This window comes from Pezoporus occidentalis, unplaced genomic scaffold (genome assembly GCF_034315485.1).
Source record: "Pezoporus occidentalis ecotype Australia unplaced genomic scaffold, CSIRO_AGI_Poc_V1 ctg70, whole genome shotgun sequence".
Lineage (NCBI taxonomy): Eukaryota > Metazoa > Chordata > Aves > Psittaciformes > Psittacidae > Pezoporus > Pezoporus occidentalis.
Window position 1 is genome coordinate 1197148 of NW_026916053.1, and position 23484 is coordinate 1220631.

General features: G+C 40.3%; 1 protein-coding gene across 8 annotated transcripts in view; it reads right to left on the reverse strand.

The window, feature by feature from the left end:
• EYA2 (EYA transcriptional coactivator and phosphatase 2) overlaps window positions 1-23484 on the reverse strand; it is a 90943-nt gene that overhangs the window by 43033 nt on the left and 24426 nt on the right. For 7 of the 8 annotated variants that reach the window (XM_062642356.1, XM_062642352.1, XM_062642354.1 and 4 more), the window contains exons 2-5: window positions 8301-8419; window positions 5033-5081; window positions 4286-4428; window positions 1418-1534 (exon numbers count right to left, since the gene is read on the reverse strand). In XM_062642356.1, the coding sequence (XP_062498340.1) occupies window positions 1418-1534; window positions 4286-4428; window positions 5033-5081; window positions 8301-8409 (418 nt within the window). In that variant the 5' untranslated portion in view covers window positions 8410-8419. Of the gene's footprint in view, window positions 1-1417; window positions 1535-4285; window positions 4429-5032; window positions 5082-6364; window positions 6410-8300; window positions 8420-23484 lie in introns of all 8 variants that reach the window. The other variant, XM_062642358.1, reaches the window with a different exon arrangement.

Genomic DNA, 23484 nt, shown 5'->3' on the forward strand with positions numbered 1-23484 from the left:
AAAAAAACGCCCAAACCAACCACAGGTTATATATATAGCTTGGGGATATATATATATATATATATATATAGCTTTTATATATAGCTTGGGGATTGTTTTTTGGTGCAACATTCAACCCAGATGTTGAATGCCAGCATGTTCCATGAGGCATTCAAGGTGGTTTTAACTTCAGATTACCCAGAGAATTTAGACTACACCCAAATTTTAGTGCTCCTCCTCCAATTCATGCTTAATGACTCAGCAAGTCCCAGGAATATAAATAAATATGTAAATAAAATTCAACATAATTCACAAAGATCAGGAAAAGTGCACATACTGGAGGAAAAAGTATATGGAATACCAGCTCAATAATGACAATGTGCCATATGCAGTTCAGGTTTCTCTCCAACAGCACTAAAATGCTCAAAGAAATCAAATACCATGCTAGAAATACATTAAAAGGAAACAAAAATGAAATTCCACCATTTTCATTTACTTTACACTTCTTGGCAATTCAGATTTAAACCCTTTCATGACTTTCTTGAGTTGGCAAGTCAACATTCCATCCCCTGAGAGCTGCTGTTTCAAACAGCTTCTCAAATGGAATGACTAGAGAACAACTTTTAAGTTTTATTTTTAGAAATAAAAGTATATTTTGGCCTTCCTGGTTGTACAACAAAACTAAGCGTTATAAAGCTACCACCAGTACAAGGCACTCTTCTAGAAGGTTTAAGGGAATCCAACTGAGTATTTTATAATCAATTATTATTCTGACAGACACAAAACAGTTATTCTAAACTTACTAAATCCTAGCTCAGTAACCTTGAGGAAAAAACAGCTGCTTTCAGCTCTGCTCTTCTTTCTTCAGTAGTATGTAGGTTATTAATGATACGGGTACTCAGGGAATTAAACCAGGCAGATGTATCTTTGCAGGTATCAGTTACGTTGTAGCAGTATTTAAAAAAATACTTTTAGTATCAAAGTATCAGCTTTTCAAAATGAAAAATTAGTGGAGAGAATATACAGCAGTTTAACCACAGAGCAGTGTGTTCAGGACAGCATTAAGTGTAAAACCACCTTTGTTTTGTTCCCACTCAGAAGCCGGGAATTCACACTAACACAACAATCCCAGGCACACAGTCACAACTTAATTACCCCCCCCCCCCAAAACCCCGCAGCTTCTGCAGGAAGGCAAAGCTTATATTGATCATATGTGACATTTTGCTATAGTATACTAATGCTAAATCCAGTACCTAAGCCAATAACTAATGCTCTGATGAGCAGAACAGATCTATGAAGACTTACCTCCTTCCCTATCCTGGTGCCCATACCTAAGCATTTCATTGTAATTGCAAAAGAAGAATTCGTCTCATGTGGGTGTACAGGATTCTAACCTCTCTTACAGGACATCATTCTGCAAGGCACAAGCTGTACTCACCATGCATCTGGTACGTGTACGGTGCTTGTCCGGCTGTCGGGGTACCGAAGCTGGATCCGTAGCTAAGAAACCCACTCTGTCCTGGAGAATGGCTCAGGCTGTCCTCTGTTTTAATGCCTTTGGGGCATACCGTAACAACCAAGAGCAGAACATGAGTGTTTGTCATACAAATGCGTGAAGAAGAAAGTTTAGGAATTAATTTTTCAGCTATATTTTAACCTAAGAAACTCCTTTTTCCTACACTTTCATTTTTAATTACCTGCATTACCCAAGAAGATCTCTTCAATAAGTCACATAGAGTCATTACAAATAATATTTGAGTCACTACATCCTGCATCCGTACCCAAATGAACTTTTGCTAAGATGGGTAAACAACCATGAAAAATATTGTTTTCAAAAACAATTTCTGAACAAATAGTTTTGTTTTAGAATTAAGCAGACTCATTGATTCATGAGCTTTCTGAACAGCTACCAGAAGCAAGCAATGACTAACAAAGCAAAAGGACCTTCAGCGAATTAACCTCAAGACTTCTATTCTCAACAGAGTTATCTTTTACTTGCATTGTATTTTCAGTTTTGATAGTAAAATATTTATTGGCAAATTATAGAGGAGGGTTATCATCTATTCAGCTAGGTACAATACACAGTTCAGGAACAACAGGTAAGCCCTGAAGCCACAAAAATCTTTTCATTACTAAAATCAGGCAATTAAACTGACAATTTATAGGGGGAACAGCAACAGCTGAATTAAACATTGCAAGATGAAACCTTTGCTGGTAGTGAAAGGGGTTGATATTTTATTCTGAGATGCTGCTGAGATTGTACAGCTGTATTAATAAAATAAACAGCTGAAAGGTGTGTTTTATTATGAACCCTTTGGGTTGGGCGTGATCCTTCCCTCCCGTATGTACCTATTTTCACAAAACAAAAAATGGCCATTGGGCACACCCCGAGAGCTGGGACTAAACAAAGACCCTCTTGATGTCCTGGATTTACACACTTCCCAGGCTGCTGTCATCTTTTAACACTTGTAGGCAAACCTGCCAAAAGACAAGTAGAATTCATGTGCTTTTCACCAAAGATGCTGTTTTTTAGCTTAATGAATCTTAAAAGCAAAGTCTGCATTTGCACAGAATAAGCTCTCCCAGAGAATGTTTTCTCTAATAAAAATCACTTTTAGCTTTAGGTGCAATGCAATTTGAGTACAAGTTAGCAACAAGATGACAATGCTGCATTGTGAAATGCAGGAAGTTTATTTGAACAGTGAATGAACAAGTGATGGTGCAAGCATTCGGTTCCATTACTGCTGGGGAAGGGAAGGTATTTGCAAGTGTGTGCAGAGAAGCTGCCTTTCATAACATCCCATGCTTTTCAATGACATCAGCACTCTGCTTGTGAGCATTCAACCTACCCCAGCTACAATTAATCTTCAACGAATGGGTCTTTTTGGAAGTCTAAAAATTGTTGTCAGACAGCGAAATAACTTAGCACCAAATTAATTTCCACACAATGTTCTGTTTTGTCTAGAAACTGGCCGGGTTTTATTTTTGTGCCTAAAAACAATACTGCTTCATTGTTCTTGGTTGTCAGCCAGGTGGAGTTTTTCATATGCTGTGTTGAGTATCTTAGAGAGGGTATATGGGCTGGGGGAGGGAAATCACTGCTCAAGGATGCTAAGAGGTCATCCACAGGATTTATAAGCAGCATATGTGCCTGACACATGTATGCCCTAAAGACTCTAGGCAGTAGCAAATGGATCTACTTTCACCTGCTCTAACAGGACAACTGTTCAGAGTTTGCCTTGGAAATCAGCCAGCTGATGCAAACACATACGTAGCTCCAGGAAAGAGTCTCAAAACATTCTCTCATCATCCTGGTAGAGCTTCGGCTCTGCCAAGTCCATTTCCCTGGCTTCCAGAGCATTGCATTGAATTTCCTTTCAGTAAAGGCCTTGTCAATGGTGTATAAAAGCTTCTTGTTGGGAAAAGATACTGTATTTGCCAAGCAAACAAAAGGTGTTTAACAGCACAGGAGAAAACAGGAGTGGAAACAGAACTATGAAGCCATTTAATGCTACAAGACTCAACACTCACAGGATGAGCCCAAAGCTTTCTGTTAAAGAGCTACCCAAGCAGGAGCAGTATCTCCTTGGTCTTTAGGAGTGGTAAGTACTTCCCAGCTCCCTCAAGGACTTTGTATTTCTATGCAGAGCTTGAGGACACTCTTACCACTTGGTTTACCAGGCATTCCATTGTCAGGAGTGCTGGTTTAATTAGGCCCCTGCCTGAACCCCCCAGCTGCTCCTGCCCAGCACTGTCTCCTCGCAGCTGCTGGCAAGGCTCTGCGCAGGAAAGCAGGGAACAAGGCTGACTGGGATTAGGAATGGTTACTGCACCTATAGCTAACAAGCAGCCCTCACATAGGAACCACCTTCCACAACTGAAGTACTCTGTACCATTTCACCCATGCCTGTGTCTTGGCTCTTCCGTAATAATATACAAAAAGTTTCTCTTAAAGTAGCTTGTATCATTGAAACTCCTGGAACAATCAAGGAAGGTAAAGTGTACTTTACCTAAATATCACATTTACTGCAAAAGACTTTCTCTTGGCAGCGAGTCATGGAACACTCACCAGCTACTACTCCTAAATGGTACATCCCATTGAACCTGACTTTCTCCTGCTGCCTCATATCCTACTACAGACTGGTCCAAACTTACCTAGCTTGTAAGATCAAAACCCAAGATACCAAGGGCTGATAGTTCAAAATAATCTTAACATTTTTAATCAAGTCAGATAAGACTTCAAATACGTTTTTTTAAGAGCCAGAGGACAATGTCCTCAAAGGTAACATGACATCAGAGCACTCACTGTAGGAGGGTATGCCATAGGGCTGCCCTGGAGGAGGATAGGCAGTGTAGGCAGCAGCCTGCTGGATTCCTGTGCTGTACTGAGTCTGTCCGTACGTTGCCATTGTTGGGAAAGATGGGACTGTCACTATATGGGGATAATGTCTATTCAGAACAAGAAAATAGAAAGTTTAAGGCAATAGTTCCTGTACATGATCTTCTACAACACATGCAGAACACTTCTAGACATTTTCATAAAATAACATCCAAATTACAACAGTGAATATTTTAGGACTCAGAACTGACTAAACTGGGGCGAAAGTTAGTTTCAGTATACAGCTCCTGATATGAGCCAGTAGATTAAGCTAGCTAAATGCACAGGGACTTCAAGACAGTGCAAAATATGTGCTAGTAAAAAAAATGTAAGTAAAATCAATGCTCATTTTTCATGTTTCATTTTGATTTTGCCAAACAAGCAAGTGTCTGACATTTCAACATATTCCTCTGTGGTCACTCATAAACACAAGAATGTTTAAACTGATAAGGTTTGGATTCCCGGGGTATGGAAGTACCCCTGCACAATACCTCAAACCTTCTTTCACTCTATCTAACAAGATTAAGAGGCAGTTACTTCATTGGGCCAGAGACATGCAGGGGAACAGGTGGATGGGCTTAAGACAAATGCTTTTTAAGGTGACAGAAGTCTGCACAAAATGGCTGTTCAGCAAAACACATTTTTGAAGTTTGAGCGCTTGGTATGAGCACTCACTTTGTCGAGTACAGATGGAGCGGACACTGCGGTGCTGCTTTGCTGCTGCCTGGAAAACAAAATTAAAGGGTCTTAGTTTTTCAGCATGTTTTGTTCTGTGGCCAAGCCGACACCACTGTTTTTACCACTGCTGGTTTAAGAAAAATATACAGGAATTAGAAGACTTTGGTTTTAGTGAATCTCCATAAACTGAAGTAGGTAACAAAGTTATTCTCCACTTAACAGCAAATATAGATTTAGTTTTTAACTGAGGGTGATACTGATTGATTGAACTACCAGTTTCTTCTCATGGGACTGATATCAATCACAAAGCTAGGCTTTGGTGGGATGACTCATATGCTAAAGGCTACAAAAGCAACTATTATGATTACCGAAGTGATTTAAGCTTACTGCACTTTTTGCCCTTTTAGGTTTTTTTTGTACTCTCCTAGACCATGACTCACTTTCTTTAAGGTTATTAGAATATATCAAACCAAAATAAATATTAAAAACACAACAGTGTAATTCTTTTTACTCTATCACCTACCTTAACCTGCCAGCAGTCAAAATACTGAACCAGTAGGAAATGTATTGCACCAATTACACATACAGGATGCTTTCCAATGTACCGAACAGTTGTGTCCTAGAACACTACTGAAGAAAAATGTGCCACCACCTTTATTTAGAGATCAATTTAGGCTTAATTGACTAAAATACAAATATCTGAATTCAAAACTGCAAGCACTTGCAAGTGCTTTCCTGTGCCATATTCCACTCTTTGTACCCTCCTCCACAACAAATTCAAGCCTTGTGCCCTTTCTGATCCCACCTCTGCTAAGCTGTCCCCCAGTTCTGCCACAGCTCTTCCTTTGGCTGTGTACAACCCAAAACACCACAGAAGGGCAAATATCACAACTATGATCCCCTTCTGTTTTCCTCCAGGGTCCCCCAGCATATACTTACCTGATGTCTGCACAAATCCCTTTGCAAAGGATAGCTCAGGTAGGACAGTGTGCCAGGGGAGGGACAATGAAACCTGCACAGCCCTTATCACTATCAGAATCGCCCTAAGCACTGATAGAAACAGAACCATAAGGACTCACTCCTTCTTCACACTCTTACAACCCTGAAAGAGCTTGGAAAAATAAAACCTACCACCAACCCTGCCTTAGTTCCTCTCCCCATGAAATGTGGGTAACAGTAACCTATTTCCCAAGCAATGGGCAGGCAGACTTATTTTAAAAAACGATAAAAAATAAAATTTGAAAAAAGATAGTGTTATACAAATGTACATATTCTTTTACACACAGATATAGAGGAAAAGACTGTTTTTAAATCCAAAGCTGCACTTACCTGACTCCCCTTCAAAGTCACTATGAAAAATTCGCTTTGACTTACCTGAAAGAGAACAGTTATGGAAAATTAGATTTTTAGATTGAGAAAAGAAAACCTATACCATTCTGTTACTGATCCTCATTACCAAACAGAAATATAACGAAAACATATACTTTTTTAGTTTCATTCATGCCTTTTACATTTGAAAGAAGGCAGAAAAGACAGGTTGAGCATAAGTTTCATTTCTCTTTAGAAACTTTTTATTTTGGAATTAAAAAAAATCTTCAAACTTTTTTATTTTGAAAGAGTAAATACGTTTGCCAAGAATGCCAAGTGGGAATTTACTGCATGGAATATGCAATATGGTACTGCCATTGCCAGAAAAAGGCACGTTGAACTGACACGTGCACCCAAAACACCCAAAACAACCAAAAGTGTCGGACTACAGGCAGAATGTGCACTTGACAATTATATTGAGATAATTGTATATCTCATGATAAGCAGCCATAAAATGAGCAGGCCACACATCTACATAAATAAGTATTGCTACTAGACTCAGTAAAATTAAAATTATATGTGCAATAAAGAGCATACACTTGTGTGCATTTATTGCATTAAAAGCTCTGTCAGTCTAAGACTTGATAAACATGCAAGTATTTTCCTGTTCTTCAAATTAACAAGAAGTATTTTCAAGGGAAAGAGCTTAATCTTGGAAGCACAAGGGATCATCCTGCAGAAAAATAACCTTAATACTTCTGTAAGAAACACATCAGCCTGAGCTGCCACTAGCAAACTGGTGTCCAACAGTACAACTCTATGTTAGCTCTTAGGTTAACTGTCTATATTAGCTCTTATTTATATTGTATAATAATAATGAATAGTTCCTGCACCAAGAAGTTTACAAAATGCTGAATTCAAAAATCATTTCTAGCTCTAATCTTTTCTCCAAACATGAAGATTTAAAAGGATGTTTCCTTTAGATTGTCATCCCTTTGACTGCTTTTGTAAATAGGCAGCTCAGTGTACGTGATTTAATCACGCAGTTTCTAATGCCTCAGCAAACATGCAAGCAAACACCTCCTTGGCTTCTAAGAGCCTAGAAATGAAGGGTTAAACATACTACTAAAACATAATAGCCAGTGCCTTTTCCTAATTCCCCTCTAACAGGAAGGCTGACAGATCCTGACCGCAGCAAACAATAGCTGGGATTGTACTAGCAAGAACTAGTTCAGCTGCATCACTTGCCAATAATTTTTTTAGCAGATTTAACATTCTTCTGTTTCCTTCACTTGAACAGTATGATGGAGTTGGGGGATGTGGGGGGAGGAGGAGAAGAGCAGATAAATTTCCATCAGAGCCTCAGCCACTGAAAGAATTTGTCCTTGGTACCTGCCAAATGTGAAACTTCAGAGCAGAGGCCAGCAGGGCTGACCGTTTGGAGATGATAGCAATGATCTCAGAACAATGCAAACTGGGGCACAGAGATGCTTTGGCAAAAGGTTTCCTGGCTTTAAAATACAATGCTGGGCCTGGGAGTCCCCCCACCTCAACAGCAGCAACACAGCCACACAAGCCCAGGGCTCACGCTTACACTATTACTGGGGCTCAAGGGGTCCAAAAAACGCCCTACACAAAGTATGTTTTATATCTGCAATTATTCCAGTGGAACAAACATACACATGCATGTGTACATATACATATACACCTACTATGCACAGATAATTATCTACATATAAGATATTCCAATTCCCTTTGAATTCAAACCATTGCCGTAATAAAGGATTCAGCCACAACTGGAGTGTCTACAAAAAAATTACTCCAAAATCTCAGCTGCTCACTATGCTGTAGAACTAACTGTCAGAAGCAGAGGCCTTGCATGTAGCCACTTCCCTTGGGTTACATACACATACACGTTTTGTTAAAGCCAGTAAAGTCAGTGGAAGAGGCAGCCTACCTTCTATGTCATCTGGAGCCGTGGCATAAATGTTGGAAAGGTTAAGCTTCAGTCTGTCAGGGCACTCTCTATTTACAGTCAGGCTGGGTGATATCACTAGATCTAGCATTTCCTTATACCTGAAGGAAAACAAAGGAAAAATATAATTTATTCATTAATTATGCATGCTTACTAATGATTCTCCTTTTTTTTCCCTAAGAGTATAAATATTAAAGCTGATTACCTAAACCCAAGCTTCATATGAATTCCACATAATAACATTCACTAAAGTTTTCATCAAAGGGAAATGCTGAATTAAAATGCAGCACTCGTTCCCTTGGAGATTACACCCATCTGATTAATGATTTCTCCTTCTTCCTGGATTTTGCTGTACAAAAACTGAATTTCCTGATCTCTCATATGCTATCAGAGTGAGAACATACACACCAGTGTCCAGTGAGCTTCCAGAACAGACTACTACAGGCTGAAAATGAAGCTGAGGGCAGTTAACAGCATTATCTAGTCTTACAATGTTAGGACTGCTGATAGATCAGTCGAGGGGACACCTAAACCAGGCACTTATCTACAATGTCCTGATCATTAGGTGGCAGCGATACAAGGACAGTCCCTTTCACATAAATAACCTCATCTAATTTAACCAAATATTTCAAATGAACAATATATAGGACTTGAATCTCCAAAGAAAAAATATAACTGTGGTGCACAACCTATGCTATAATGAAAGCTTACGACCTCTGCATTGCAGAAACAGCTCAGGAAAGAGAATGACTAAATCCTTATTTCATACCCTATGTGTAACATGGACAGGTTCATTCATTCAAATACCTTGATTTTCAACACATGTGTAACTCCAGCTATACATCTTTCAGAAGTGAGTTCCAAAGAAACGGAGCTGCTTGCTTTCCACAGAAGTACTGGTTGGATATAAAATTTGGCATTAAGTGCATAGATATGTGCTTCTTTGCTGTCTGCAAACACACAGAGTATGTCCTTACTTCAATTCCCTGGATGCTACCGGGGCTAATCAGGGCTATTACGAAAAAGCATAACTGTGCTCTTGGACAGCAGTGCCTGGGGAAGAGCAGATAGGAGGTGAGATCGGATCAGATCAGTGATGAGTGGATCCAAAGCACCTTCCTGCAGCCTACACGGGCTCCCCTTTCTGCTGAACGCTCTACCTGTGGAGGCATCTGGTACACACTGTTTGTGGACTGGGACCTATCTGAGCTGGACTACAAAGGTAGCAATCCATAGCACTCCTAAAACATCATGAAGTTAAAGACAACAACACATAAACCTGAAATCTTGACACTGGGCTTCTCAAATACTGATCTCTGGGCTTCTGGGAGAAGCAAAGATGTTTGTTTTGATTTTCTGTTTAAATACCACTGTATGACTTTATCAGCTTTAGGAAGCAGAGAACAATAAATCACATGCTCCAAGCTGGTACCTGCAGGCACCACTGAAGCATATGTGCACCCGCTTCACTGGCAATCTTGGGCACAGGGTAGGCAGGCTGATGCCTCAGAGCCACAGGCTGTCAGGCAGTGAGGGATCATCACGGCCCTTCTGCACACTTTGCTTATGCCAGAGGAAAAACAGATTTTTTTTCCTGAAATGGCTAATCTCACTCTTTCACTGGCTCAGCTAGGCTGCCACGGATCATGAAGACAAGCAACTATAGCTCCTAAGATTCTCTTCAAAGCAGCAGGTTGAGCAGGGTCTCTTTTCCCAGAGGAAATACTTTATTTGAATCCAGTGGCACCCAATTACATTCTGTCTGCCTGGCTGGGAAGGCAGGGTTCACTTTTATAGTGGGGTTTCCTTTTTACTGTAAGCAATATCTGATTTTTTTCCCCTTTATTTCCTTAATGCTATACCTGAATTGAGGAAGAGCAGTCCTGTCCCAGAACCTGTGAAGCTGGGGATGCTCTACATTGTTTCTCAGATAACACATGCCCTTCAGCATAATCCAAAACCCCATCATTCATGACACTAGCCAGACTGTTGCCAAGTGAATGGGAGCAGATGTTTAAAGGGAAATGATCTTTTATAATGATTAATGTACTTTAATTACATCATCATTCAGAGATTTCATTAGCTACTCTCTGACTGATGATTTTCCTACTGGTTTTGTTCTGTTCACTTTGTCACATCACACTTCCCTGTATTTGTTCTATAACATTTTCCTGGCTTTTTTTTTTTTCCAGCTTCCATTTTTCTTTAAGGTACATATTAACTGCAGGTACAAACAGGTAACTTCTCACAGAAATGCCTGTCTAGTGCATGTCATGTATGTGATTGTGGTGTTAGTGGCTTTGCCTGTTTTGCATGCACCATTTACTGATTTGTTTGTGTGCATTTCTTGCTCTGTACTTCTTCACAGGAGTTTCTGAAAGCCCAGTTTTAACAATGGAAATCTACAGAAAATCTCCAGTAAAATAACAGAACTGGGATGGTATTTAACACCGTAAATGACATGCTGGAGTGCAAATGATGAAAATATCAGGTCTGTTTGCTTTCTTTTCAGAGCAAAAACATTTTCTGGCTTAAGTAATGTACAGTAAATCAGTAATAAAAAGTTTGCTGAATATGAGCTTTTATTAAAACCAGTGATGGCAGCATCTAGCATGTTGGGCTGACAGACATCTGGAAGAGCTTTTGGCTTCTGTAATTAAGAAGAGCCTTGTGTGAATTTGGTACTCAGCTTTTCCATTAGAATCCCTACTCAAAACCCAATATTTTGCCCTGAAAGTTGGCCCACAAAAATCTCTGCCAAGAACAGAAACTTTTCTCTTTACTAATGCTTAGGAAGGAAAAAAAAGAAAAATAAAAGTACTTTTCAGTCATTCTGAAGCTAGGAATGCCAAATTCAACAAATTAAAGGTGTTGGGGTAACCTGCAAATCACATTTTCTTTTACAATGATGTTCTGAAGGCAGTGATTCCAGACCCCAATTTGAAACTCTCAAAGGTATGCTGAACATCAATCTACTTAACAATTGCATTTCTCTCCAGCAAAATGCTCAAAGATGGATGTAAGTGCAATGCCAAAGCAGGACGCAGTGGGCCGACTGAGACAATAAGGTGCTCTGGATACCAATGGTGATGAGAACTTCAGGGATAGTATTTTGAAAGGATGAAGCAGGAAACCACCATGGCATCGTGGGCAGATGTAACCACACTACAGCTCTGCTCAGCACAGCCAGAAGGCATCAGCAAGAGAGGAAGGAGACTCCTTCCAAAGCTTGGACCTCTGCTACCCGGGCATAATTTAAAGCATCTCTCAGCCTGCTTTAACCTGTTTTAAACATCCTCTCCACAACACACTAAAGGCATCATCTCAGGACCACAGGCATTTCCATCCTCACTGTGGAAGCAGCAGGCTTGTTCCTGGGAGCCTGAATATTTCACTCATTCCTGGGGTGAGAAGACAGCATTCTGGCTTCAATACATTCAACTACATGAAGCAGAACAAACATTCAAAGGAGAACTTCCAGGACACTTTCAGTAAATAAGACACCGGGGTAGTAAGTAGTACCAGGGTAAACTCAATTGCCAAGTGATGAAGAGGTTTCAGGGAGAATGTGCACGGACGAGCAGAGCATTTGCCCTGCAATGACAGCAGCCTGCAGGAGAGTGGTTGAGTAACAGCACGTTGATGGTAGAGTTCAGAAAGGACATACCAGAAGCAGAAGACAGTATAGAGTGGGGGGGGGGAAGATGGCATACTTGTGGAAAATAAACAGGATGAGCACTGCATCTGCCATCAGTGGAGGAACCGATTAGTTAGGAGCTCTGCAGAATGAAGCAGGTGAGAAACTGAAGATAGGACTCCTGCCCTTGAGAAAAGCCTGCCAGATCCTACAATGGGAAAGACAAAACACTTTCAGGGAGTAAGAAATTGCAAAGAGGGACTGCATTTCCATGAAGGAAGAGGCAAATCTAGAAATTACTCTCCCTGCAACAACTCCATGTGATGATCTTCTCAAGAATTTTTACTCTTATCTGGCTAGAGGCCAAGCACAAAGCTTAAACCACTAGATCTTTCTAAACACATGCATATGCCAACACAGAGCCCTAGGCAGGAGGGGTACAAGCCAAGTCTGCTGCTGGCTTTGCTGGGAAGGGGAGGAGCAGAGACAGAAACTGCAGCCTAAATGAACTGCAGCCTAATTGCAAGAGTAACATTTTTGTCTTGCTTCCATGACTTTATCTGTTTTTAATTACTTGATCAACTACTTTCACATTTATTCTTCTCAAAAAAATAGTGCAGATTAGTATGTAGAGATATGCAGCTTTATGATTCCAGTGCTACTCATCATAAGAAAGAAGAAAATCTGATTTCCCACTTAGTTTCAGCAGTGAACTACTGAACAGTAACGGCAAAAAAGCGGTAAGACAGGTTTCTCAGTCTCTGATACAAAGAAAACAAACACCCAATCCTAAAAATTTTGTCTTTCCTTCATTCCTAGGAAACACAAGATTTAGCGTAATTTTTTTCCACATGGGTAAAGTTTTCAAAAGCACCTGCTCTGTCTCATTAATTTTCATTGGGAATTAAGCCTTCAACTGTTTTAACTCCTTGGGAAGCATGGCAGCTTTGCCAGAACTAGCTGGTTGCAAAATTATACTCCACATTTCACTCTGCTCCTGCACAAAAAAGTACTTCATTCATAAGCAGAGAAAATGACCTTGTCTTGTGGCTACCTTCCAGGTGGTATAATAATAGTGTATCTCCCATACTGAAGATTTTGGCTACTTTTATCCACACATTTCAAAGGCAGAGGAAAGCAATTTCATTTCCTCTGTCAGTACATTCCTCCCCACACTGTTAGGATGTTTTCTCTCCATCTATAATAGATCCTTTGTTCTTTCCATTTCAAGAACTCAAAAATGCTTCAGCAGGTGAAAACCACAATGCTATTTTCTCTTTTATGAAGAATCTTGGCTCATCCAAAAGTACATCTGATAGATGTAAGCAGGAAAGGCCTGAACAGGCATAAAGTTAAACCTGAGCTGGCATAAATGCTCATGTACAAGACTGACAGTACAGCCACGATGACAAGATATCCTTCCAAGGTGACCTGCAGGGCGGCAAGCCTCAGGCTGTTTATATTCCTGAGAGCTGCCTTTTGCTGATGTAGTGCGACAATAAAAGCTGCAGTACTTGTCTGGATTTATCATCACCCAGCCTGTTCCAGACACAAAAGTAAGAGGACTCATAGTAGTACGGCTTGTACAGCACCTCGGGGTGGAGGTACACAGTTGAGTTACTCTCCACCACATAGTATCTCAGGCTAACGATTAAACCAAGAGGAACAAGAGAAAAGTTATGTGACAGACAGGCAAGGGACAAAGCACATCAGATTGAAACTAGAAATTAAACTGAGGTGGTAGTGAGGCTGCTCCAGATGACAGACACAGAATTAAGCCTTCCTGCGACTGCTGATAAGATTCAGGCAAGTACTAGAGAGGAGAAAAAATAAGTAGGCAAGAGAAAGGAGCTGGGTGGTGCACTGCCTAAACTCAGCCCACAGCGGGATGAAAATAATCTTCATTTCAACTGAAGCAGAATGCCACTTGTTTCTGAAAGAGCTGGGGAGAAAGCCCCATCTGAGCAGTGCCTTTGTGTGGCTGAAAGAAAGCTGGGCAGAGGCAGTGCATGGAGCATGCAGGAACATCCAAGCCCTCCCCGGCCAGAAGACAGCGGTCTTGAGCTCAGTTCCCTGTGTACATACTGTCCCAGAGATTTTACATCTTACTGTAGGTCTTCTGAAACATTCATCTTTTTTTTTTAGTCCAGCACTGGAAAAATTACAACGCTAACAAAGTAAAATAGACATACACATAGTGCTTCAGTTTAAACAAAAGAACTCCAACAAAAAAGCAACCATCCTCAAAACTTGAAATAAGAGCACAAGCACTTAAGTAAGACATAGATCACAAATAGGTTTGTTAAGTCAAGTAGTCAAATGGAAAGCTTGTCACAAAGCAAAACAGCCCTTACTTTTTCATATTGAGTCTGTATATCTAAAATAACCCAATTCACATAAAAAAAAAAAACTGGGTTTACTAAGATTTTCAAATTCCTTTTTTCTTTTTAAAATGTGTTAATTCTAAACAAGTTTAAGAAAAATAACTGAGAAAATAATGAAATAGACCATTTCTGTCACACTTCAGAAACCACTATTGTTTAAAAATACCCAAAGTATTTCAACAGCTCTAAAACCCTTCCCCACATGGATTTTATTTTGTTTTCTTTTAAATGAGACAGTCTTTCTGATCAAAATTCTACTTTCACTGGAAATTTTCTGTCTTGCTCTAACCCATAGACCAGACAGTAAAAAACAGATGAAAAACCCTGTCTCATGCATTTTTTTGAGTCAACTCCATGTATTTTGTCTTTTTTGAGGAAAACCTGCCTTCAGATTTCTGAGCGCTTGGGGCTGGCAAAACAATAATTGCATGTCTTGTTTCTCTGGAAATCCTGAATTTCCAGAAGCATTGGCTTGCTTCACCAGGCTCCATCACCTGCTATTCTAGACTGCTTGTCAATGATTTTTAAATTTTTTTTTAAACACACAGTTTCTTTCTTGTCCCAGAGCTGTTGATTTAAAAGAGCAGGCTGTCTTCATACAAGTGAATGTTCTTCCTACTCCTCCTAGCAAGGCTTCATTACTCACTTCTCCAGGTGCTCCTTCCTTTACCCCCATGCTGCAGACAGAGCAATACTAAGAAAGAGGGAGGCTGGGCTGGGCTCTGATTCATCCCCCTGCAATTAACAGGGGAAGAGATTGAAGGAAGATAGACTAAGGGAAGCAGCGGCGTTTTCTGCTTGAGCAGCCCAAGGTAAAGGGGATTCAGTACACATAAAAACAAACAAGCCAAGCTACCTTCACTGTTTGTTATGAAGGCACAGGCTGAAAAGGTAGCTTTGAAAATTCAAAGGGAGCTCATGATGGGGTTCACACTCTTTCAATCTGGCAGCCTAACCAGGAAATACAGTATATAATTTGAGTCCCTGTTTTTTGAAATTCAACACTGAGATTTCACTTAGAATAAGTCAAAATAAGAAATGCTACATAGAGCAACATTTGCAGAAGACCTTATTATTTGCCAAAGAATAGAATTATTGAGCTGTCTTACTGTGGACAATCAGTACAGAGTAAGTAGGTAAAGAAACACTACAAGCTTATAGCCTACAGTCATTTGAAAGCTAAATTTGTATGTGTATAGATATACATGCATACACACAGATGTACATGTATCTCTTTCAGTTTCTATATTTCTCTTTGAAATTCATAAGCTTTTTAATTCCCTTACACCTCTTCCCATTCATATTCCTCAAGCACACCAGGGCTACATGTAACTGCAGAAAACCACTCTGGCAGTTCCAGCTGCAGAATCATGGCCCATAACACAGAACAACTGCCTACAGAGGCTTCCCTAACCGGGTCCTGTAGTGTCAGGCCCATGAGACTTGTCACTACCCAGGTATCTCCAGTCTGAAAAATTATGTTTTTTATTCCTTCTCTTCAGAATCACAAAGGCTAAAAACTCACTGTAATGTCAATCACAAAAATATGGTTTAAGAAAAACAATCAGATTTGGAATGAGGAAGTAGCAGCTTATAACTTAGATACTCGTGCTGAAATCACCTGGGTTCTGTACAGGAGTGTGCAAGAATGTGTTTTGTCTTCTAGCATGTTCCTCTTATGTAAAGTCAGTGATTTCATCTAGCTTTGAAATTTACAGGAAAAGAAGCTCTGAGAAACTAAGTAATTTACTATTCTTGAATAATAACCTCCATGAAGAAGAAAACCTAAAGAAAACAAATAAAGTAACTCCTTCCACAGTGAAAGTTGGCCATTAGCTGAAACAAGTGCCAAAGTGAAATATTTTCCAGGAAGTATAGTGCAGGACGGCTTTACCTTGTGGAGAGGAGCAGCTGTCCTTCTCAACAGATGGATGGCTCCACATTGTTGTAGATTTAAATGTGCATGGTTGCCCATAAACATTTATACCAACCAGATCCTAAAGAACAACTCCCTATTCAAAGGGTAGCAATGCATCACGCATGAACTTCCTACAGAAAAATGAATGCGCTAGAAAATACTTGCCCACAATGTTTGAGAGATAATGCTCTTAAAATGCACAGGTAATTGTGTGCAGGAAAGAGTGGTGCTCACATGGGAACAGTTCCCACACAGGACATTGCTAGAACAAATCAGTTCTGCCCAGACAAAAAGGAGAACAAGCCTAGGTCTGAGGCTCAGACCTGGAGTTTTCTTCCCACCATGCCCCTGGTAGTTCAGCTGATGCTCTGGCAAGTCCTCTGTGCCTCCACTGTGCTTTGTGATCTTTGTGCTCCTTCCTTACAGAGACTACAGGATAAGTGTTCCTCTTCTGTTTATGTGAAGAATCAACTGGTACAATAGATTAATTTTCCCTATGACTGCAGTTTATGTTGAAGTAAAACAAAGCAGCTTCTACCAAGTTCTTTAATGTGGAAAGCACTTAGTTTCACCCCCTGTGACTGGACCATGTCACACAGCACTGCTTACCAACACTGCATCAACAGCAGGAGATTTTAGAAAAATGCGCTTGTACGCCTTAAGCACATTTGCATCCAAATTGTCCACAGGGAAGATGATGCCAAACACTGTCCCACAAAAGCATCATTTCATGGACAGTTAGGAGACATGGAGTGCGCTAAACAGGGTATGAGCCAAGCATGCATTAACCCACAGTTTGTACTGGCCTGGATATCTTCGCCAGTCATATTTACTTTCACAGCTACATGATGTGTAGGTGCTGAAGGAGACAACTGAGGATTGCAGCTCTAGTTCTGCTCCCAAGCTCTGTCACCAACTGATTAGGCAAGTTTCTCAGGACTACATTAAGGCCTCTATAAAATGGGAAATACAGTCTAACCTGCCAATTAAGCTGGTTTTAGGGGCTGGAAAGTGCTCTGAAATCCTTAGGTGAAGTCTGTTACACCATTACAGTATCAATATCCATGCCGCTGAATAATGACAATCCAGAACACGAGACAGCCAAGAAGGTGGTGAGGCACGAGCGCTGTCCTTCAGGGCATGTTCTCTCACTCATTTTTGGTCCAAAAGCTCTCCATTCCCAGACTATGAGAATTTCTTCACCCTTTTGATTTACTTCTTAAAAATCTCAGAGCCCTGCAATGACTGCAACAACCCAGTGAGAAAGGTAAGCCTGCCCCTTTATAACAGGCCTGTGTCAGCGCCTCTATTCTCAGCCTGTAAAGGAGCAGCATTCAGGGAGTAATAATTCAAAAAGAGCTATGGGAAAAGAACTATGAAATATACGTTAGTAAAAGGACCTTGGATGTGAGGGAAATATCAAGCATAACTGTACAGGTGAGGCTGGAGTGAGAATGACGTACCCTTTCCTTGGTTAAATCCCTCAAGTCAGACTTTCTCTGACCAGAGAAGACAGAAAAGAGGAAGGTCTGTTGTACATGTAGATGGTTGAAAGCATCTTTCTTTGACTGGGACTCTCTTCTTCTCCCCTTCCACCCCTCATCTGTCTGCAGGAATAAGCCAAAGATCATTCTCAAGGATCCAGAAGCAACAAATGTCATCTCTTTAGTACAGTTTCCTCTATTTGTAAAGTGTCTTCATGAGGGAAAACACAAATGCTGGCTTTGTTGTCCTACATGCAACTGATGCCCAACATGCCAGGAGGAAATGTGACAGTTTGTGGTCTCTCTAAAACTGAAGACACTTCCTTAAGAAACAGGAAGTATAATATAATATAATGTAACAATGTGTCTGAAAACCCTGTACTGCTTTGACTTGATCTTAGTCTGGAATTCAAGCAGAGTCCCAACCAGACCTCACATTTATAAAGTCATTATGGTAGTCCATCACTGCAAATGAGGAAAACAAAAACTATAATACCCCCACCAAAGTTGGCTTCCCCAGTTGCTTCTCCTTGCTTGACAGATTTTTGCATTAGGGCTTTTTAATTTTGGATTTTCCTTGCTGTGGTCTTAATTAAAGCATCACTAAATCAGAACTTGTGATTCCCAAGTAACTGCTGATTAAGCACGTCTGTGGCAGCAGTGGGACCCAAGTTGCGCTGCCTGGTCCAAAGGCAGTTTGCCTGCTAGGATGATGGATTCACTGAGGCTCAGTACCGTGGGTGGGAAGGACTCTCTTGTCCTGCTTCTGCAAAACTGGGACAGCATGTTTAATACCAAAGTCAAGAGGCCCGTGTGCTCCCACTAGGAAAAGCCATCCCTCAACCCTTCTGCCTTGCTCTCCTTATCGATAAAACAGGAATGATGGGGACATATACTTATGGGACTTCTGAATAAAATTGCTTCATTGGTGCTAAGGTTTATGGAAATACCATTTCACAAAGTTTAGACTATTTGTGATCAACAGTGGATTTCTGTCTGGATAATCTTCATACCAGTTAAACCTAATAATGTGGGAAGAGCTGTTCCTCTCCTTTTGATCCTGCGTTATATACTCTTCTTCATAAATACTGTAGGCAAAGCTTGTACAACACTACTGCAATTGCTATGAAGAGTACTATGAATACAAGTGCTTGTTCATTACCACTGCTTTCTGAGTGCATGGCTTGAATGTACAGCTGATTTGTTCCTGGATTAGGAAGCCCAACTGTACTCCAATACACTTTCCCTGTTTTGATTTGAAGTAGGTTAGGTTACCAGTCTGGATTTAGTATATATTGTGGTTAAATAAACCAGATTTATAAACTTCTAACATTCACTTAGTCACAATCCTTTCTCATTGTTTGAAGACAGCAGAGGGTGGTCTTGGAAGAGAGGCTATCACTCACCTGAACTTCAAGTTATCCTGCCCTCCTCTTGTTCACTCACATAATTAAAGCCATCTTTACCCCCTCCACACTTCTACCTCTAAATAAAATAAAAAATCAAGTGTGGTTATTAATAATGATTATTGATCTCAAATAATTTATCTGAAGAAGGAAATGCTTTCTAGAGGCTACAGTCAGGAAGTCAAAGGTTTTCACTTCCAGCTCCAATAGTAATTCATTTGCTATATACAGCACATCTCCCTTGCCCATTCCCTATTATAGAGCTGTTAAAGGTTTAGTTAACTTCAGAGCAAGCAGTTCTGAACAGCAGCAGTTCTTGACTACTGGAACTTCAGTACCTCCATGTGCAAGTGGTAGTTTTTTATCTACCCATACAAACGCAGAAAGGTTTGTGCTGCCATTACCGGCAACTACATATGCATACCACATACGCATTTTTACAGCACTGAGCTCATCCTATGCTTTTAAAAACACATGAAAAAGTCACTGTTTAGGTTAAGGTCTTCAAGAATCTGTGTGAACTGGGTAGGAGTTACTCTGCTGGTAAGTATTATTTCTGTAGTGAGAGTTGGTTATTTCATCATCAGGAACAAAAGGTTGGAATTTTTTTTGTTCCTTTATCACTAACTGAAAGATTAAAAAGGGATATTCTGAACTAGAAGACAGGCTGATGATGGTAGATAAAAATTAAGTGGAGCAGGCTTCTAATTTTAAAGAGCTACAGTGCAACAGTGGTGAACAAAGTAACAATCTAATTGCTGCATATCTTGGGAATGTTAGGAGGAAAAAAGACAACTAATGAAAAGCAGTGCTTGAGCAGTAACTGCATGCTGATTTGTCACTCATGCCAATTCATAGTGCAGAAACAGCCACTGGGAGAAAGAGTTTACTCAGAGCAAATGTTCACCTGATGTTTCCTAGGGTTTTATTCCATTAATTATTTGTTTCTGTGGATATTTGTAAATGAGGCTAAAATAGCAGCATAGAAATAACAAATGGGATGGACTGATTCACTTCGTAGGTTCAGGTTGGTTGAGTTCTGATTTCCTAAGAGTTCTGGTATCACAATAGGCTGATGCTTTCTCTTTAAGCCCAGGTGTAAGCTAACATGGACCCAAGATCCCAAAGCTGCTACCATCAGGTTTATTTTCAAGACAGAAGGAAGGGATTTTTACTGGGGTGACCAGAGGATATTATCAAAGAAGGAAGGGTTATATGGAGCACCTTGGAAGAGATCCTGCCATTTGGTCACTGCTACAGGGCAGCACAGAAGTGAAAATACCAGATGACAAATGCACCAGCATAATATTATTCACACAAATGTCCTTATTTTACTTTGCAAAGTCTGACCTGATAAAGAAAAACACTTCCTTAAAGTGTCATTTTTATGATACTAAACGGGCCTCCAATGACGTACCAAAGTAAAGATGGACACTGACATTTGAACTGCAGGAGTTTTGTTTTCCATCTTGTTTCCTCTGCCCCTGTGATTACTGCATTTGAATAACTGGAATTTTTAAAATCCCTTTTCCTCCTTCCATCATGATGTAATGCAACTGTTGCACAAGACTTACAATGTAGAGCTACCGCTGCTGGAGCCAAGTTTGGCACCAAGAGAGATTAGGGTTGGCACCAAACACCAGGATCTTTACAATAAATTTGGCAGACAGACCCAAAAAGGTTTGCAATGGCTGCCATGAGCAGCACACAGAACAGTAAAAGTGCTGAAACAGACCATGGTTTTGTTCCTGGAACAAAGACGCCGATTAGCCAACCACTTAATCTAGCACCTACTTATGTATGAAAACGGAAGAGTTTTACTAAGTCAAAATTAAGGGCAGTAGCAGGGACCAAAGTGTAACATAACAGTGCCTTTCAAATGTCCATCATTCCAGACTGAGCCTACAAAACCCACCAGCCACCTACCCATTAGCCAGGAGAATCTCTGTGCACAACTGCAAGTTCCACTGGATTATTCAGAGAAAAATGCTTGATCCATTCAAGAACACATCTGTCTCAACACATTTCTCTTTCCAGTACTTTTCAATTATGCTTTCCCAAGAGGGAATTTGCTTCTACTCAGGGATGCTGGAGCAGTGCTCTGGAAAGAAATGGTATTTTTCTTTTTTAAATACAGATGGAACAGAGACGAGAAATGCAAATTTTCCTCACTGTGTCCCTCTCTCTCAGCTGGAACTGAAAAAGTGGGGGCTGATTTTCTCTGCTCTATATAAGGGTCTGATGATTTGTGATATGTACATCTCCCTGCAACTGGACAGATGCCACCAGCTTATTTCACACAGACAACTAGACAGCCATGTAATAGCAGCATTTTTCAATTGCTATTGATTTGGTGTTTTAAACTCATTATCTAGCAGAAAAACTCCATACTCCACCCCAATTTTCCCAAAATTTTAAAATTCTGTAAGCACCAACTCTCAAACAAGAAACCACCTTCACCAAGCAGCTAAAAGTCAGAAGTCTGTGTGCTGCCATAACATTTTGCCAATCGGATTACTACTAAAACATGTAAGAACATTCAAAGCAGATTTCAAGCAACTTATCTGACCCTCAACTCCATAATTAGTACCAACAAGCACTCCTAATGGGATATCCGACATGGTATTTGTGTGTGGACGCATACAGAAATTACAGCCTCCTGTTGCAACTTGTTTAGACACAGGCAAAAAGCAAGAATTGGTTTAAAGATGAAAATCTGACTTTCTGCCCCACTCCCACCACCACCCCCCCCCAGAAAAAAAAAAATAAAAAATCAAACAAACTGAAAAAAAATACGGTCTGATTACTCTGACCTAACTTTTTCTCTGGTGGCTTCAAATTCTTCAAACAAAACTGTCAAATCTGGAACCAGAGGAAACCTTTAAATGACCACAAACCATAGCATCTTTTACTGGAAGCTTCAATGACCAAATTAGCGTCTTAAAGCCCACTTTGTTTCACTGAAGAGCAGTTTTCTCCAATCAGTTATATACCACTTGCCCTTGGGATCACCAGTCCAACTCTCAAAAAGCTACTCTGCAATGCAGCTCATCACCTCTGAGGCTGCCTGTCAACAGTGATTGCTCAAGCACAATGCCAGATCAGGGGACTGCTCTAAACACAAGAGTGCTGTAATCCAAGACAGCAACAGAGATGACTACTTCATTGACTGGACTGCAAGGCAGCTCAGGAAAATTTCTTGTAGGTACAGAAAATGGCAGCTATCTAGAGTTCATTCAAATAATCTAAGAATTTTATCATCAATACAGATTAGGAAATCCAGCTGCAAGTAAAAGCCAACTTCAACTTCTTGGATATTTGAGTTACAAGCACACATGTGCCATTAAGGAGGTAACTGCCTTAACCTTCAAACTCAGATTTGATCTGCAATATCCCTAGCTTAAAGGAAAATTTCTCTCACACGTGTGGGACTTCAAAGGCCCTCACCATTTCAGAACCCACAGAGTAGCCCAACAGCCTGCTCCAACAGCTGATGTGTTTCCTGACATTGGATTAACTTCAGCTCACCACCTTCATCACAGTTTATTTCTGACACTTTTATGGACTAACTTCTACAAGAGACAAAAGAATCAAAATAATTTCCTTCCTCCAGCTACTACAGGATGGCACAGATAGATCCAGTTCACTCATAAGCAGCTTACAGAGATGGGCTTGCCGAGCCCCACTGTTTGCAGCAATAAGCTACCAACAAGAAAAATCAACCGTGCAAACTATATGAATGCAGTACTTGGCTTCCAAAGGAAATGCGGCAGCTCACCTCTCTTCTCTCTTCCCCAGAAAAGCAATGCTGGTAACTAGAGTGAAAAACAAAGGAGAAAGGAGACCATGCCTAATTCCAAGGGGCTTTCACTACCACATGTACAGGAATAAAACAAAATATGGAGTAAAGGGGTTAAACCTCAGATAAATTACATTATCACAGTAGTACATGATTTCCCTGAATTACTAGAAAGGCACCTATAACACCAATAAAACTGCACTTAGGAAAAAAGAAATTATTTTTTTCTCAAGTGGAATTGTCAGAAATGGCAAATCTGATGACACAGTCCAGTGGCTAAGGCTCTTATTAAGGAGACTTGGATTCAGTTCTGTATCAGCCACAAGTTTCCTGTTACTGGAGTATTTTACAAAGCCAACTCATATTTAATATGCTTGCCTCTATTTCCCTTCTCTGTAAAGTGGGGATTACTGCATTTTTCCACTTCTGAGCATGCTGAGCTCAGAAGTTAATGTGTTGCACTCAGGTAAGTCAGCATAAGGGCATGACAGACAAAACTAAACAAATGCCAAAGAAAGGAAAGCAACCTTCCACCTAC